We start from the raw sequence: 18,371 nt of genomic DNA, 5'->3' as shown, positions 1-18,371 counted from the left end.
ATCAAGGGATATCGGAAATGTACCGAAGATCACTGCAGATTATTCGCTAGACTTGTGATGTCACAAGAGGATGTGAGCCATGTTTTTTTTTTTTTTCTAGTTCTTTAAATGCCGCGGCTTGTGGTCAGTGTGTGTCGCTAATTGAACCCGGCCGAAATTCACTCAATCTTTAGTACATCGAAACGTATAAACTGCAAGAAAATGCTTTGTCAGTTTTGCACTTACAAGAACTAGGGAAAGTGCATGGAAGGAATGGAGACATCAGTAATTGACGAAAGACTTTCGACTAGAGATCATAGACACTTTTTATTTCCTTTCTGGGTTTTTCCGAGTAGAGTTCCTGAAGTGTCTGACACCGTGCTCTAAATAAAAAAAAATTCCATTTGCTTTATACTAGGAAGGTTTGTTTTGGTTTATTTCTGTTGCAAGATATGTTTACAGTTCACTGAATATTTTCTGTTGAGGTACAGGGTCTGCATTGTTCTGTTGAGGAGGTCCATTTCTTATTGATTTCTTGATTCCTTGTTGACTTAACAAGCCCAATAGAGGCATATGCGAGTTTATACATTATGAACCAGACAAGACGAGATGACATGAACGGAACTAATGCTACTTTACTAATTCTCGTCTTAATAGAGTCCTAAAGAGATGACGTCACAAAAATAAAAATTTTGAAATTATGGGATATGATGTCATATTCTTATAGAGGATCCTAAAAGATGCACTCATCTCAAAGATTAGCTCTGAATTGCAATTCCCGATAGAGATATAAGAGATCAAAGTTTGATAGCATCCCATACAAACCCTTCAAAATTTGTTTCAGTTCCTTCAGTTTAGAACTGACTCAAAATTAGAGAGATTTATATGGAGCAGTACCAAATTTTTATCCTATATATTTCGGCTACGAATTACAATTTAGAGGTAATTTTTGGCAAAGACCCTTTTTTAAGGACGCTCTATTCGAAAATGGCGCCAAATCCCATAATTTCTCGAATTTATTTCTTTGTGACGTCACACTTAAGGACTCTATAGTTCACGTTTTTCAAGTCTTCGTTTTAAAAGGACTCGTTTTACAAGCTCGCAATTTTTACCTGTCCACGTTTTACAATTCCTTGATTTTACTAGCCCGCGATTTACAAGTATTATTTTTACAAGTGCTCGTTTGACAAGTTCGCGATTTTCACAGGCCCACGTTTACAGGTCCATGTTTTGCTAGTCCAGTCCATCCTTTCTAGTCCAGTCCAATCCAATCTCTCCAGTCATCATACGATGACGTCATCTCGCTCCCAGTCTACTCTTGTTCTTCCGTAAAAGAAAAGTTTCGATTTCGGTCTGGTTTTGCGATCTGTACCGGTCGTGATTTCTTAGAGCTATTTAAGGACATCTAAACGGTTCTAAATGAATCTGTAAGTTTATTTTCTGGAATATGGAAGATCTACAGCCAATCTCTGATGCGGAACAAGCTGCTTTCTGTGTTGAACTGGCCAAGCGGCTTAACATGTTGCGAAGGCAAGATCATTTATGCGACGTAACTTTGATGACGAAAGATGACAAAGAATTCAAAGCCCATAGAAATGTGCTTTCTGCAGTAAGCCCGTTCTTCTCCAAGCTTCTTCAGAGCGACATGAAAGAGAATCGAGAAGGGATTGTTCGGTTTGAAGAGATCTCGGGAGCTGTGATGGAAGACGTTTTGGAGTTCATCTACACAGGAAGTGTCGAGGTAACTCAAGAGAATTCCAAGGATCTTATCGCTGCAGCGAACTATCTTCTCATTCCAGGTTTGAAAAAACTTTCTGCGCGATTTCTAGAATGGCAGATCTCCAAATCAAATTGCATTTCAACATTTTATTTTGCTGAGATGTACCAGTGCGACGAACTGATCACTAACACCAGAGAGTTCATCCACGCGAACTTTGCATCTGTGGCAGAAATGGATGAATTCTTAAACTTGGAAGCTAAAGAAGTCGAGAGGTGGATTTCAAGTGACGAAATTTCTGTTGCAGTTGAAGCAGATGTTTTTGAAATCGTATTCAAGTGGATCGAACAAAACAAAAGCGGGCGAAAAGCATCGTTTGAACAATTGTTTCGTCACGTGCGATTGGTTTCCCTATCGCGTGACTTTTTATTGGATGTCGTGACAAACGAACTTGTGCGAGAGAACTTGCACTGTTTAAACTTGGTTTTAGATGCAGCAAAGCTGTCTAGCTTTACATGTGAAGGGGGTCTACTTCAGTCGCCGAGAAAAGGACTTGGAAGCCGCGCCATTGTTGCCTGTGGAGGGAAATACACTTTCTGTTATCTCCCAGAGAAAGACGAGTGGAAGCGTTTAGCAGACGGGCTGTCAAAGAGAAACTATGCAACTAAGATGATAAACTACCACGATCAGTTGTACGCCTTTTCATCTGAGGGTAAGGGAGAGAGGTATGATCCCGTTGTTAATAGCTGGTGTACTTTGGATTTGTCCACCACATGGTCTACCAAGGTGGGTGTCGTTAGAGGCGACATTTACGCGATAGAGGTCAACACATCAACGAAAAAATCCACAATCAAAAGATACAATTTTGAGCGGTGCTCATGGCAGACGGTTTTGTCATCTCATGAGGGCTGCAGGGAAGGGTCTTGTGTTGTTGTGGCTGGAAATCATCTGTATGTTTGTGGCGGGAGGTTAGATGACTTGGTTGTGAAAGCTGAGAGATTCAACACTGTAGAAAACAAATGGGAGGAAATTGCAAACATGCGACAAGAGAGAGAGTACGCTTTTGGCGTGGCAACTGAAGGAAAGATCTTTGTAGCCGGAGGGAGGAAGGATTGGGGACCGTATCTCAAAACATGTGAGATGTTTAACATCTCGACAAATGAATGGCAGTTAATTGGAAGTTTGAATGTTTCTCGCGTACATGGCAGTATGTTGTGCCTGAAGGGAACACTCTATGTGCTGGGTGGCACAGATGCCCATGGGATATGTGACTTGAATGTTGAATGCTATGACCCTACTGAGGACAAGTGGATTGAGAAGACAACCATACCAGTGAAAATGATCTTCAAAGGCAATCAAGACACGTTCACCGGCTGTGTACTGAAACTCTCCAAAGGAGTACTAGACAAACTTGATGTTATTAAGAAATAGTCAAGTAGGAAGAAACGAGATCTGGTCGTCAGGAAGAGAAACAAAATCCACTATCCTTTAAGTTTGCTCATTGTCGCGAGAGAAAACGTTCTCCTCTACTGGCGTACGCGTTTTCTCGGCGAGATTTCATCAGCACGTGAATAATGATAAATAATATAAATATTGATAAATATTGAACCCAAATCTCTTACAAGAGGGCGGTAGGGAGACTGAGACAGAGTGAAATCTGGGTATGTGATTGGATTCCAGTTTAACAGTTTTCAAACATTTTACAGGAAAGTTTCATTTCAAATCTTTTTTTACAATAACTGTCTAATTTCTCGTGCGCTGATTGGCTCATTGTTATCATCAATAAGAGTACAGACGGTAACAATTTTAATTTTAATCAAAAAGTGAGAAAAGCTATTCACTATGTTCACGTCATTTTGAATAAAATTCACTCATCTTTGTTTACGGCAAGTTTACGGCGTCTTTTCCCCTCATTTATTCCTGGCATTTGACCATTTTGGGGTCTTGTTATTGTAAAAAACAAATTGACGTCAGTTTTTTATACGTCTGTCCTCTTATTGATGACAAATTTCGTCATAACATTGTCAAAGTTTACTGTGGAACCACTTGCCTGCGGCTCGTCAGCCATTTTGACACAATCTATCATCAATAAGAGGACAGATGCATAAAAATCTGACATCAATTTGTTAAATTTCCCGCGACCGCCGCACAGTAGAATTATAAATATATTTGCTTATAATCCATCAAATATTTTCGCTCGTGCGCGATTGGTCTAAACACGTCACGTGACCGAATATTCCCCAGCTAAAATTGGGAATATCCAAGAATATTCCCCAATTTTCAAAACTGCGCGTGTTGCGCAAAAGATTTGAAGGATAATAAACACAATAGCCTCCATTTTGTGCGAAAATGTGCTTGGATATTTGTCCTTGGACATTATCTGTTCCTTGAAGCCCACAATTTTCCTCGAGCTACGCTCTCGGAAAACTGTTCACTTCTTGGAGCAGATAATGTCTGCGGACAAATATCCTAGCATATTTTCGAGCCAAATGGAGGCTATTGTTTACATAGTATCCATAGTTTTCAGTGTGTTTACATTAAGTTGAAATTCACATAACAAAATTCTCTTAGCTATATTGCAAACTGGGACTAACAAAACATAAACTAGAATTGCTTATTGTTTACTCACAAAAGATCGATGATATTTAGTGTCCTTCAGCCCAAAGTAAGAAGACAGGTACAATTCTGTTTTCAAAGTAAGAGTGCCTGCTCAAGATTATCACTTGTCATGCCCAGAGCCATTGCTTTTACAGTCAGCGGTACTGAATGAGCAAGGGCTCTGGAAATGAGATTGGTGGTGATTGAGTTTATAAAATTTCACAAGAGAAATAATTTATTAATATAGTGCAGGAGTTAAATTACTTCTTCATATCTAGAGCTCTTAGAAGCCAAACGTTGAATGACTGAATGAATGAATGACTTTACTACGTGTCAATAGTATCTAGCTTAAAAAAACTAATTGGAAACACTATTTACACAATAAAAATAGACCTTAGCTAAAGTTAAAATTATTTACAATTTAATGAATTAGGTATAAAATAAATAAATAAATAAGTAAATGAAATATATGAACTTAGTAAGATATAAAAAGCTTAAAAGATATCAAATATATGTAAAAATTTAATGTAAAATTTAAAGTGGCCTAGCAACATATATCACAGTTCTTACAGTTACAATTATCTATTAAGTGTGATAGGTCTTTACTCTTAATGCTGTTTTTAAGCGATGACGTCATCGCTTTATGCTGGCAAGCATGCATTCCTTTGGATAGTGATTTCGCATAGTTTGTCGCGCTCATGTCCGTGCGCTTATGTCGCGCACTTTTTATCCCCCTGTGGAAGCGAAATGCACTCTGGGAGTTCCTTTGCTACTTTCTTTTGCTGTTTGTAGGTTCAGCGGAGTGCTTATAATTGTAGCTTTTAAAAGAAGATTTGGGGGTGGATTTTGGTTTAAACAGTATCAGATAAATTTGCGTTCACGGGCACTCATAATAAGAACATATCCTCCATACATACAAGTTTAGATAGACAAGTAAGTCGCACAAGCGACAGGTGAAGGCTTTGCGGCTTTCCTTTGCTGTTTGTAGGATCAGCAGACTGCTTTTAATCGATATGACAAGCACACAGTTAAAAATATTTTTAAAGATAATAAGGTGTCGATTTCAGAGAGAGTAACATTCCTTTGCGGGTTTCCTTTGCGGCTGTTTGTAGGATCAGCGGAGTACTTTTAATTTCAGCTTTTAAATGAAGATTTGGGGGTTGATTTTGGTTTATGCAGTGTCGGATCAATTTGCACTCACTGGCAAACTCGTAATAAGAACATATCGTCCATACATACAAATTTAGATGGACAAGCAAGTCGCACACGCGATAGCTGAAGGGCCTACATAAAATTTACGGATTGGTAGCGCAGTTGTACTTTTGCCAGTCTTGAAGTGAATTGAATGAGTATTGTATGAGCACTGAAATATACAGTTTACAGTAGTGATAATGAAGTCAGGGTACGATTCATTTGCAGATTTCAGTTTTTTATGAAGTTTTGGAAATGTGCTGTTTTATATTTTCTGTCAACGAAAGAGTGGTTGTGATCGATAATCATTTTGTTAGGGCAAAGACAATACGAATGTTCATTGATGACAAGTATGGTTAACAACAAATTAATTTTCTGTGAGGTAATTAGCGTTGCCAAATATCTTTTAAGATAATGAGGTGTCGATTTCAGAGACAGAAACTTGTACTTTGCGGCTTTCCTTTGCTGTTTGTAGGATCAGCGGAGTGCTTTTAATTTCAGCTTTTAAACGAAGATTTGGGTGGATTTTGGTTTATACAGTGTCGGATAAATTTGCGCTCACGGACAAACTCATAACATATCTTCGATACATACAATTTTAGATAGACAAGCGGGTCGCACATGTGATATGACAAGTCAAGAGAAAATGATTTTCTCTTGCACAAGTATATGGTTAAAACAACAAATTAATTTCCGGTGAGGTAATTAGCTTCGCCAAATATCTTTAAAGATAATAAGGTGTTGAATTCAGACAGAAGAACTTTCGCTGACCCCTAGCACATGGACTAACAAGATGAACCTGGTACATGAACTACTTGAATGAGCCACCAATGGACTACCCTAAATGTAAACCCCTAAAATTTCTAACCCAAAAGTTTAAGAATCAGTTTGTCTGCTCATGTTCCAATCTTCTAGGAACAATTTTTAAACGTCATCACTTCTGCATGCATTGCGTGCCGTTTATTAAAACTCTTGTCAGTCACAAATAAACTAAAACTTGAGTGTTTCTCTAGCTGATAGGCGGCAAAGAAGATGTATTTGTGCGTAAAATGTTTAACATGGATGAAAACCGTCTAAAGGAAGAACTAACTGCGATAAAATTTTCATCACAAGTAATATTCGTAATTTAAATTTTCAAACTTGTGAGTGCGCATACAATGGTTGTCAGTGCGATTGTCTGATTGGTCTCTTCTAAATATTGTAATTACCGTTATGATTCGATTTAGCACCCTCTTTCCAATAAGTGCCCCCTTTCAAATAAGCGCACCCCTTTATATTTGTTTTTATTAATGAGCGCCCCCATTCCAATAAGCGCCCCTATTCTAAGATTCATCTTCCATAATTTCTCAGACACGTAATGCCGCATTACAAAAACAGTGGTCTTCATCTGAGTTTCTGAACTATTATGTCCATGTGAGTGCATAATTCCCTCAAACGAATGATCTCGATCAGCATCAAATAGATTAAAATTCCTTTCCGTTAACTGAACATTCATCGTATATTTTTTACTGTTACAGTTTCTTTTATTGTTCCTTTTTTAATAAATGCCGCATTGAAGTTTTGTTCTGAACATTCAGTTGTTTCCCAAAAAAGGAATAAGCGCCCGAAATGAGCGCCCTGTCTCGAATAAGCGCCCTAAGGTAATTACCTTAGAAATAAGGCCTATATATGGGCGGGGATATTAACTCTTCCCGTTTATCCTGTCTTGACTGTGTACATCTGCTCACTCTGAGGAGAGTGTGTGGTTGTAATGTGCACAGGCTAAAAACAAACAGATACCCTGTTCAAGAAACTAAATAGTCAAATTGTAGAACCTGGTTTAGGTTCTACAATTTGACTATTTAGTTTCTTGAACTATAGTAAAGTCTTACAGTACCCCGGCACATAAAAAATATTGAAGTCCCCAAACATTTTATGGCTTTTTTGAGAACTTTATTGATTGCTCTCATTATCCATGTTAGAATAACCCTTTACCCCCTAAGGCAAATGGCAGTTTTTCCCAAATCGGCAAATAAAGACACTCTGCCTGTGTCCAATATGCCATTTGAAAGCCACTAAACAGCTTATTTAAGAATTGACATCAGCAGCTATGAAGGAGGTAGACATTTTGAGAGAAATTGCTTTAAAATGGGAAAATGAATGACTTCAAAAATGTATCAGTCTTCTACTATATTATGTATTTCCCTGAACTATAGCTTATTTAACAGCTCTTAGTGCATAGCCTGATATGAAACAAGTCTTGCATTCCATTTGCATCCCGAAAAAGGAACTAAAAACTTCTGGGGGTGGTCAACCATGTCTTGGATGGGAGGGGGTCAAAATGTTATGACTTCAATGAGCAGATCTTTACAAGACAATTTTCATGGCAAAAATTCATAGAAATCTATCAAATATTCACAACGTTATGACCTTGTGTGCCAATTTGCACTCTTAGAGGGTAAAGGGATAATGTGTATTTGGTTTTGCCCATTGCTGATATTTGCAATCAGTTAAAGGCTATTCACAACACTACGAAATATACAGCTTACTTAAGATGAAGCCACGAACAGAAATCAAATTGCCCAGTTGAAATGGATATCTGTGCTTTTAGACTGATAGTTGCACAACATGATCTGGTGGATTTCATTTTCACATGGTTGTTCTTGTTGCAGAAATACTAAACCAAATGTGGCTAATTAAATATGCATAAATTAGTGTCAAATGGCCATTTTTGCAGGGGGGGTCCCCCTAACTTGAGGGGAATAAAATATTTTGACCTACTGTTTTGCCACAATCATTCACTCACCAAACGGCTATCTTTAAAACGTGGAATCGGGCAATCGGGCAATCGGGCAATCGGGCAATCGGGCAATCGGGCAATCGGGCAATCGGGCAATCGGGCAATCGGGCAATCGGGCAATCGGGAATGGGGAATGGGGAATGGGGAATGGGGAATCGGGAATCGGGAATCGGGGAACGGGGAATCGGGGAATGAGAATGGGGAACGGGGAACGGGGAACGGGGAACGGGGAATCTTTAAAACGGGGAATCTTTAAAAGCGGGAATCTTTAAAATGGGGAATCTTTAAAGGCGGGAATCTTTAAAATGGGAAATCTTTAAAAGCGGGAATCTTTAAAATGGGGAATCTTTAAAAGCGGGAATCTTTAAAATGGGGAATCTTTAAAAGCGGGAATCCTTAAAAGCGGGAATCTTTAAAAGCGGGTGATTTCTTGTCAACCACTGTTTCGTCCTTTCCGTCCTTGTTCCTGGTTTTTGTGATAAAAACGGCTCCAAACGACCCTTCCCCTATCACATCTTGTTCGCCGAGATCATTCCACTTGAACTGTGGAACACCTCCAAAGCGACCGATTCTTTCTTCTTTAAAGTGAATGCAATGGGCACTTTGAAATTGTCTTCGCATGACTGCATGGCGTAGAAAGAGGTATCTTTAAGCACGCAATGACGGATCATACGCGAAATTCGCCGTCACATCATTCGGGCATCGAGCATCGAATTACTTTATTGCTGGTTTTCAGTGTCACGCCATTCAAATAAATCAAAATCAAAATCAAAACAGTTCAAATGATAAAGTCCAGAATCTTGAAGAGAGAGAAGGTAAATATGCAAAGACTTTCGCCAAGATTCAGGTCACAGCAATGTTTCTTACGCAAGATATGCGGAGAATTTTTTTACCCAAATTTATAGAGATTTTGATGGAGACGCCATGCTGACGCCCATCCGGATGGCGGCCGGAAACCAACAGAAACACCTGTCACTGAGTTTTGCTACAAAAGCGTGAATTTATCTCTTCAGGAACTCAAGAACATTTTAAAAATAATACTTTTCCTAATACATGAACTGTTCAGATAGCCAGATTCCCCGAAATAAGTCACTCTTTTAACCAACATGACAGCTTTCTTGCCCGTCATGTAAATGCCGCGTCATGCAAAAGCTTAGAAATTCAAGCGTAATCTATTACAAAACCAAGAACCCACTTGGAGCAAAAATTTGTATGACTACTAGTTTTCAGCTGCTCTTACACATCATGAATGTAAAATCTCAGGATGATAAATAGTTTTGTAGTTTGAATTTTAGCGACGTCATGTGAACACCAGATTTAGGGGACTGTTGATTAACCAAAAACGTGTTTTCCCTGCCATATATTTGTCATTAAGTCGTAAGTCCTTCCATTATCACATGATAAGGCTACGACAAATATCCATGGCTGCGAAACTAAACTTCACAGTCCGGAGTTAAGCCGGTAAATCCAGGCGGTTCGATTCTTTGGTCGGTCTAGCGGATCTCAAAGAGTGAGAATCGAGATTTGAACCGCTCCACTAACCCACTAAACCAATGTGCTTTAATAGCGTGCAATAAAATTACAATGAATAAATTCCACAACTGTCTCTGTACCTGTTGAGTTGATACATGTGACAGAATAAATAGCTTCCGGTGGGAAACTGAGAGATTCTCGTTCACTTTTCAGTAAAGATTAACGCTATTAAATATTCCCCACTTTAAAGATTCCCGCTTTTAAAGATTCCCCATTTTAAAGATTCCCGCTTTTAAAGATTTCCACTTTTAAAGATATCCCATTTTAAAGATTCCCACTTTTAAAGATTCCCCACTTTTAAAGATTTCCCATTTTAAAGTTTCCCGCTTTTAAAGATTCCCCATTTTAAAGATTCCCGCTTTTAAAGATTCCCCGTTTCAAAGATTCCCGCATTTAAAGATTCCCCATTTTAGAGATTCCCGCTTTTAAAGATTCCCCATTTTAAAGATTCCCGCTTTTAAAGATTCCCGCTTTTAAAGATTCCGGCTTTTAAAGATTCCCCGTTTTTAAAGATTCCCCATTTTAAAGATTCCCGCTTTTAAAGATTCCCCGTTTTAAAGATTCCCGCTTTTAAAGATTCCCAATTTTAAAGATTCCCGCTTTTAAAGATTCCCGCTTTTAAAGATTCCCCATTTTAAAGATTCCCGCTTTTAAAGATTCCCCATTTTAAAGATTCCCGCTTTTAAAGATTCCCCATTTTAAAGATTCCCGCTTTTAAAGATTCTCCATTTTAAAGATTCCCACTTTTAAAGATTCCCCATTTTAAAGATTCCCCGTTCCCCGTTCCCCGTTCCCCGTCCACCATTCCCATTCACCTATTCCCCGTTCCCCGTTTTAAAGATAGCCCTCACCAAACCCAACATTTGTGCCAAGTTTGAGCGAAATCCGTGATTTGAGCTGTATCACCTCCTGCCTGGTTTTCTCATGAACACACTCTTAATTATTAACCCTTTTGTAACACAGTGTAACACAGTGTGAGATCAAAGACTGCTGATAGCACAATGTCCAGTCAGTCAATGCATCAATCTGGAATAATCACTTAGCTTTAAAACGACATCCCTGAACAACGTTAAGGGAGTCCCAGCTGAACTTTTAGAGGTAAAATGCCCTTGAAGTGTCCGCTTATTGCAGGTTTTGTGCAACAAAGTGGCCTAATAATGGTGTCCGCATCCGCTTCAGAGGTTTCCACTCAATGTAGGTTTATTTTACAGTAGATGTGGGAAGAAAATTTAGGGACTTAAGCTGGTGTCCGCTTAATATTAATGGAGGGTGTCCGCTTAACACTTTGAGCCCTTATTACACATATACGCGTAATTAATGGTCGTGCACTTTGTACCACTTGTGACGTCATCAATTTAAATGTCACCAGATATTCTTGATAAGCAGATAGTAGAACTAGGATGGACCTTTCTGTACAACGGTCGATTTTGGATATCGACAACATTCTGACGTAACAAATTGAAAAATGGAACAAGGAATATACATTCTAATTAGCGCTTTTGGACTCACCCGCTTTAGGACCCCGAAGAGTATACACTGTATAAAGCGCTATTGGGCTCTCACGCTTTGAGAATGAAGAATATTCATCACATTTTGCGCTTTGAGGCATTCACGTTTTTAGAACGGGGAACATGCATTAGCATGTTTGTCTCCGTTATCATTCGTATATAATTATTTATGCAGTTCACCAACTGTGTGACTGGTAAACCATAATAGGTTGTATGAGTCATACGAGTCGTGTTCAGCCATTCACGGGTCATATTTGTTCGACAGTATTGGACAAGGATGTCATCGTTGGTTGTTTACCAATAATCACCCGGTTAGCTGGAAGTTTATACGAACAAATAGTGCAAGGGTGAAACTCCGAGTCAAATATCAAAGGCAATGAAACAGAGAGCGAGCTTACCCACCAATGTTTGCCTTCGAGCAAGAAGGCGCATAAGGCAACAAATATTAAACTGATTACTTGCTTTCATATAAAGCTATTAAGATTCTAACAACAAACCCTATCAATTAACTTCTATATAACTGACTGACGAACCAACCAATTGTTCCTTTTTAAACATTTTCAATTAAAAAACTACTGACAATGCAATATGCTATATTTCACCCTGACGGACCCATGCGAGCTAACTTACCTCGATTCGTTTCTGATACTGAGAACCTTTCAATACTCCTTTCACATAAACTCCAGGCAGATGCACATCTTCCTCTGGGATTTCACCATTTTCTACAATTTCTTCAACCTTGGAGGCAAGGGTTTTCATGACATATCTTTGATAAGTGAACCATTCAGTAACAAGGCTCTGAATATATACAACACATTTTATGTTATTTGGATTCAATACAGAATTCACCAATTTTTGAAATAAAAAAATTTGTAACTACCAATTAAAAAGTATACAAACTTTAGTCATAGCACCAGGTTGGAAAGTTGATGGTTCAAAACGATTCATTCAACTGCACCTGACTTTTAATGTTTCTAATTTCATCAGCTAATCCATGGGCATTTGGTTGACCTCTATAGTAAAGTCTTACAGCAATGCAAATTAAAATTTTGAACTGAAAAACTCACTCCAAAAAAAGGATCTGAGATACTTTCAATGCTAACAATATTATAACAATAATATGACTATTACCTCAGCTATAGTGAATTTTGCTGCTTTCCCCATTGGTGCATTAAAATTCCTAGCTGTTTTTCTGAAAGAATTATTTTTAAAACACTCATAATTATAGTTTCACTTTTAACACTGAATTGAAAAAAATATATTTTATATTAAGTAACATATGAAAGCTTTCACCTGAAAGTGAGATTTCCCGCCCTGTCAGCTTTCCAAGCTTTTATGAGAGCGAAGTCTCCAGTAATGGCTTCTTCCATGATGTACTGTCTGTTATTAAATGCTCTTGCCTAGAGAAAAATAAATATATGAATCTTGGCTTCACATTGAAATGTTCAGTTTAGAAGTTAAAATCTGTGTGGTTTAAAACTTGCCCTTCCACTTAAGAAACGGCACTGAATCAGATGACTTAATCCTTGACCAATTTATTACAAGTTTGCACATGCATGTACAAATCCACAAGTCTTCATATAAACTGCCTAATCATTGGCTACTTGAGCTAGATTTCCTAAGGGTATTCACTGCATCGTGCAAACTCAGATGGTGTCCTGTACATGTGCACCCAATAATAAATTCTCTATTCCCCTAGCTTGTGCGGTCAAGATACATAAAAAATAGTCCCCATTTGAAAATATGCTCAGATATTTGTCCACGGACATTATCTGCTCCGAGATGCAAACAGTTTTCCAAGAGCATAGCCCGAGGAAAACTGTGAGCTTTGAGGAACAGATAATGTCCAAAGACAAATATGCGAGCATATTTTCAAAGTCAAATGGAGGCTATTGTATCCTTCAAATATTTTTCGCAACATGCGCAGTTTTGAAAATTGGGAAATATTCTCGGATATTCCCCAGTTTTAGCTTGGGAATATTCGGTCATCTGACGCGTTTAGACCAATCGCGTGCAAGCAAAATATTTGATGGGTTACAAGGTTGGATATTTATAATGGCCTTGATCTTTTGTGCATATTTTCCATGGAAAGGACATATATACTAAAACATGCTCACATGACTGCAATTTGAAAGTAATCATAAAAAAAAAAACCTTTACATGCAATACATTATTTTATAAATTGAATAAATTCCTAGAATACGGCATGACATCAGTTACAGTGGAACCTCGATTTACCGAAGTCGCTGGGGACCGGCCAAATTTGTTCGTTAAATCGAGGGTTCGTTATATCGAAAACCTCGATATAACGAATTTGAGGGGAAACGACCAAAATGTTCGTTATATCGAGGTCATAGTTAATGATTGATTTGTAACACAGGTGACTTCTGTCACGCAATTCAATGCAATTTTCGTCACCCAGAAGTGCCGCGTTTTGAGATGCAATTCATTGAGTATGGTGGCTTTCAGTATCAATTATTTTCACTTTTGAGGAGACGCGCAGCTTTTGTTTACTAAAGAACGACACTTTCAGAGTAGCTATTTAAACATGTTGCAACATAGAGGCTATACAGAAAATTGTCTATGTAAACACGGAAACGGGCTTTAGTGTTATGTTGCACTACCCAACATTTCCGGATTTCAAAGATGATAGAGCAGAAGTTAATTGATGTCGAAATACTATAGTGCCAATGTCTATGACATATAATAAGCCGTTGACTGAAAGGTTACTGTGTCTTTACCATAAGGATTACAAGGATTTGTTGACTGTTGATCTGTTCAGCGTTTATCTTCTGTCGCATATTGACCTTGTAATTCGTTATATCGAGGTAGATTTTACGTTTGGGCTCCTGGATTATGTTCGTTATGTCGAAGAATTCGTTATATCGAGGTTCTATTCCATACATTTTACTGTAACTTTGGCCGGGACATAGAATATCGCTCGTTATATCGAGGACTTCGTTAAATAGAGGTTCGTTAAATCGAGGTTCCACTGTATTATCTATTTACTAGTTACATTGTCTGAGTACTGTTGTAATAAGTACCTCTCTTGGTTGACTCGGAATTTGTATGCTACCATCCTTATTGTATTTAATGGGTGACCCACCATGATGAACCAAGGTCCCATATCCAGTGGGGGTGTAGAAGGCCGGGATTCCTGCTCCCCCTGCCCTGATCCTTTCAGCGAGGGTTCCCTGAAAAAGAACGAAACAAAGGAAATGTTCAAAAATCAAACTGGGAAAGTTTATATGGCCTATTTACAACAGTATCTATTATACATCATACATTCAAGTTTCATGAATTAATATAAAATTCTAAAAACAAGTTTAAAACAGATCTAAAACATGTTCTAAAAAACTGAAAAACAGATCTAAAAAACTGAACTTTCAACCACCTTCTGCGGTCTCTTTCAGAGAAATGTACTCTGCAATAGTCACAGAATGTAAATATGTAGCTGAGATGTCATAGTTGTGATGCAAACTCCCTTGGGAAGGGTGCTCTTTCACTAGCAGAGTTCTTCTCCAGGAATGAATATAGTGACTCCTTTTGTCCTTGTTTTTCAAACCTGTTTCCAAAATGCTCGCATAATTAGGGTGTATGTTGTGGCCAGTGGTTTCGGCATGCTGTTTACCGTGGAGCCGACATTCCCATTCATTCCAGGCTTGTGTTCTCCGAAGATTGTCCAATACACCCAACTAGAGTCGATTCGTGTTTTAAGTTGACGATTCGACCAACCGGATGTCGATTCGAGGACCCTCTTTGATGGAATCGACACGAGTCGTCTCTCTTGCTGTCGATTCGTCATGCCGGAAGTCGATTTGCGCGAGACTTAGTAAATATAGCGCATCTGGGCTTTGAGGGTGGGTTGAAAATGTTGTCGATTCGACACGATTCGATCGAATCGACACGAATCGTATCCCTTGCTGTCGATTCGTCATACCGGAAGTCGATTTGCGCGAGACTTAGTAAATATAGCGCATCTGGGCTTTGAGGGTGGGTTGAAAATGTTGTCGATTTATCAGAAAGGATTGTGAAGTAATAATAAATTAACCAAACGAACCAGTTATAAAAAAGCTTGGGCTCGATAAGTACCTCACACGAATCGACCCAAGTTTGTAGTCACGTTTCAAGAACGAGGAACGTTCATGTATCATTATTTCACGGGTCTTGACTTCCGGTGGTGCGGATCGACTCCGTGCGAATCGAGTCGAATCGTTAAGTACCTCACACGAATCGACTCAAGTTTGTAGTCACGTTTCAAGAACGAGTAACGTTCATGTATCATTATTTCACGGGTCTTGACTTCCGGTGGTGCGGATCGACTCCGTGCGAATCGAGTCGAACGTTCATGTATCATTATTTCACGGGTCTTGACTTCCGGTGGTGCGGATCGACTCCGTGCGAATCGAATCGAATCGTCAAGTGCCTCAGACGAATCGACTCTAGTTGGGTGTATTGGACATGAATGTTGTGTTCAGCCCACCGAGACTTCCAATTTCTTTTACTATCTCCAATATATGTAAATGGGCACGTTCTGCAGCTCACTTTGTACGCAATTTCTGTCGAGTATTCTTTTGCCGGCCAGTTCTTAGGCTTTTTGAAAACATTACCCAATGTTTTTAGTGGTTTAAAAGCTGTCTTGATGTTTTCGCAGTTCAAAATCCATCTAACTGGCTCCGACACCCCTTTAACATATCGAACTGATGCATATGCCTTTGTGTTCTCCCGCATATGCCAAATGGGGGATAAAATTACAGTGCTCGACTGAGGGAGGGAAACAACTATTGGTTTGAGCTACACGTATCAGGAGGTTCGAAAAAATGAGGGTTCGACAAATCGGGATTCCACTAATACATATTATCCAATTCAATCACCTGAGGTGTAAGTTCAACTTCCAGTTCTCCAGAGAGGTATTGCCGTTCAAATTCAGCATTTTCACCAACATACGATGAAATCATTCGTTTTATCTGCAGAATCACATTCAAGTATCAAACATTCATAACTACAGCAATGTTGCTGTTAGTAATAAATACTAAGAAAACTTATTTGCTACCTAACAATTAATCTGCTCTTTAATTTGCCACTGAATACAGTTGACAGGGGTTTCATTGAGGGCTGCACACCAGGCAAATTGACTGGCTGTGAGGATGAATTTGCCTGCCTGGTTTGACCAACTAATGGAATTAGTGTTTCTTATAAAGAAGCTCAGGTCAAATAGTTTTGCCTGCCTGTGAAAACCAGTTGCGCTCCTGCTGAAAACATAAATGAAACCCCTTTAGTTGACCCTAACATTTTGAACTATCACAGGAAAAAATAGTTAAAAATAGCTAAACAGGTGTTCAAAATAACTGGGTCAACAATAATGCATGATTATTATTAATAATAATTATATTTTAAATTATATTTATAAAAAAATTAATTAAATATGCATGCATTGCAACATGACAGAATCACTTTTGCCCTCTATAAATTAAATTACCTGCTGAAGATTTTAGGTACACGTAATATGAGTTTGAAAACTTTCAATTGATGTTTAAGGCTATTTATTCATTAGAGGACGCTTCTTTAGTTAACAGATACGATAATTGATTATTGATAGAGTAGTAGACTAATATTACTTTACAATATCATATTAAGTACAAGGCTGCTGTAAAATACTTGGAATGAAAAGTTCTCTGATATTGCAAATTCTGTTTCAGTCTTATTCAACAAAAACGATTTATCAGCCTTGATAAATTTATCTCAAAATTAACCTAATTGTTGTCATTAACTAAAAAACAATATTTTTTTCATCACCACCCAGGGACTATGAAGACTTCTGAAAGGGTATTTTACTATATATATTAATTTAAAAATATCTCAGAATTAGCTCTCAGTGGTAATTAAAGTAAAAGCTTAATAGTGAGTAGTTCTGATTGTTTTCATATTAAAGTTAATTAAAGCAAATGATTTAGGAGCAATCAAACAAAGTGTCCTATAGCTAAGTGATGTTCTGATTTGGTTTGATGCATTTCTTTCCAACTCTACCATTGGATTGAAGTTTCAAATAAAACAGCTTGATTTACTGGTCAAGGGTAGCAACAGTCTGTTCAGTTAATAGCAGGAATGTTTAAAATAAACAATAATCATGACCAGTAAAAGCAACCTGAGCAAATCCAAAGCAGGGCTCACAAAAAGTGCTGTCTGGACGTCGAACCAGGACAAGCAGATTTTCCTTCTGGGCAAGTAACTTTTCATTCTCACTGATTAGGCAAGTCGTCTACCAACTAAATCAATAAAAGTGCAAACCAATACTTGTCCAGGGCAAGCAAAATTCGAGAGCTACTTGTCCCAAGGGCAAGCTGGAATTCACCTTTCTTTTCAAGCCCTGCCAAAGGGAGATGGTTTGAATTTGGGTATTTCTGATTTACTATCTACAATTAGGGGTGTTGTTTCTTTGTTTTGTTGGAAAGGGGGGGTGGAGACGAGGGGTGGGGCTATGTTTCTGTCTATGGCACAAATGATAATGAAGGCAGATTTCCATTCTAACAGTCAACGGTAGAAATCAGCTTTTTTTTAACAAACCTGTTGAGTTTTAAGAAGCAAACCAAGACCAAAGTCATCAACCCTAGAAACATAATTATGTTAATCAGTATTTATTTAATAATTTATTACCGATTTAAGCAATAGGAATTTACTTGCAAGATAACTCTTTTTGGGGAAACTTTTTGAAGAAAAATTACTGCAGACAAAGTACTGTGTTGTGTTATAAATTAATCACGTCAGTAAGAATTTTTTGTGGGGGACGGGGAGGGTGGGGCAGATGTAAATTGTGGGCAAGCACATCACAGAATTATGGTTGGTAAAAGTGTAGCTCATGAAAATAGCATACCATAAATTAAAGCAATGCAAGGTGGTGAAATTAACCAAATGCGGCATTTCATTTTGAAGCAAAATTTCTGATGTGCTTACAAGTCAGCTTCAAGCAGAAAAAGGTGATCCATAAAATAATAAAAAGAGATAGGCCAGGCTTTGTGGGGAAACCACTTGCTTTAGCAGCTTACTGGGTTCCAACTGAGTATTCAGT

The 18,371-nt window shown here is 38.3% G+C and overlaps 2 protein-coding genes across 2 annotated transcripts in view; one reads left to right on the top strand and one right to left on the bottom strand.

The window, feature by feature from the left end:
• Positions 1-18,371, bottom strand: part of LOC110047997 (succinyl-CoA:3-ketoacid coenzyme A transferase 1, mitochondrial-like) — a 29,731-nt gene that overhangs the window by 8,468 nt on the left and 2,892 nt on the right. Inside the window, exons 4-9 of the mRNA XM_089286896.1 lie at positions 17,870-17,912; positions 16,180-16,272; positions 14,350-14,499; positions 12,599-12,705; positions 12,437-12,497; positions 11,936-12,043 (exon numbers count right to left, since the gene is read on the bottom strand). Of these exons, the coding sequence (XP_089143022.1) occupies positions 11,936-12,043; positions 12,437-12,497; positions 12,599-12,705; positions 14,350-14,499; positions 16,180-16,272; positions 17,870-17,912 (562 nt within the window). The remainder of the gene's footprint in view (positions 1-11,935; positions 12,044-12,436; positions 12,498-12,598; positions 12,706-14,349; positions 14,500-16,179; positions 16,273-17,869; positions 17,913-18,371) is intronic.
• Positions 1,272-3,580, top strand: LOC149114405 (kelch-like protein 12). The gene has a single exon (XM_089286895.1). It carries the CDS (start codon positions 1,427-1,429, stop codon positions 3,125-3,127), a length of 1,701 nt encoding a protein of 566 aa, XP_089143021.1. The 5' UTR covers positions 1,272-1,426; the 3' UTR covers positions 3,128-3,580.

Source organism: Orbicella faveolata, unplaced genomic scaffold (assembly GCF_042242905.1).
Source record: "Orbicella faveolata isolate gen_17 unplaced genomic scaffold, um_ofav_v1 contig_14, whole genome shotgun sequence".
Taxonomy (NCBI): domain Eukaryota; kingdom Metazoa; phylum Cnidaria; class Anthozoa; order Scleractinia; family Merulinidae; genus Orbicella; species Orbicella faveolata.
Note: the sequence above shows the minus strand (reverse complement) of the source record. Positions and strands in the feature narration are given on the sequence as shown.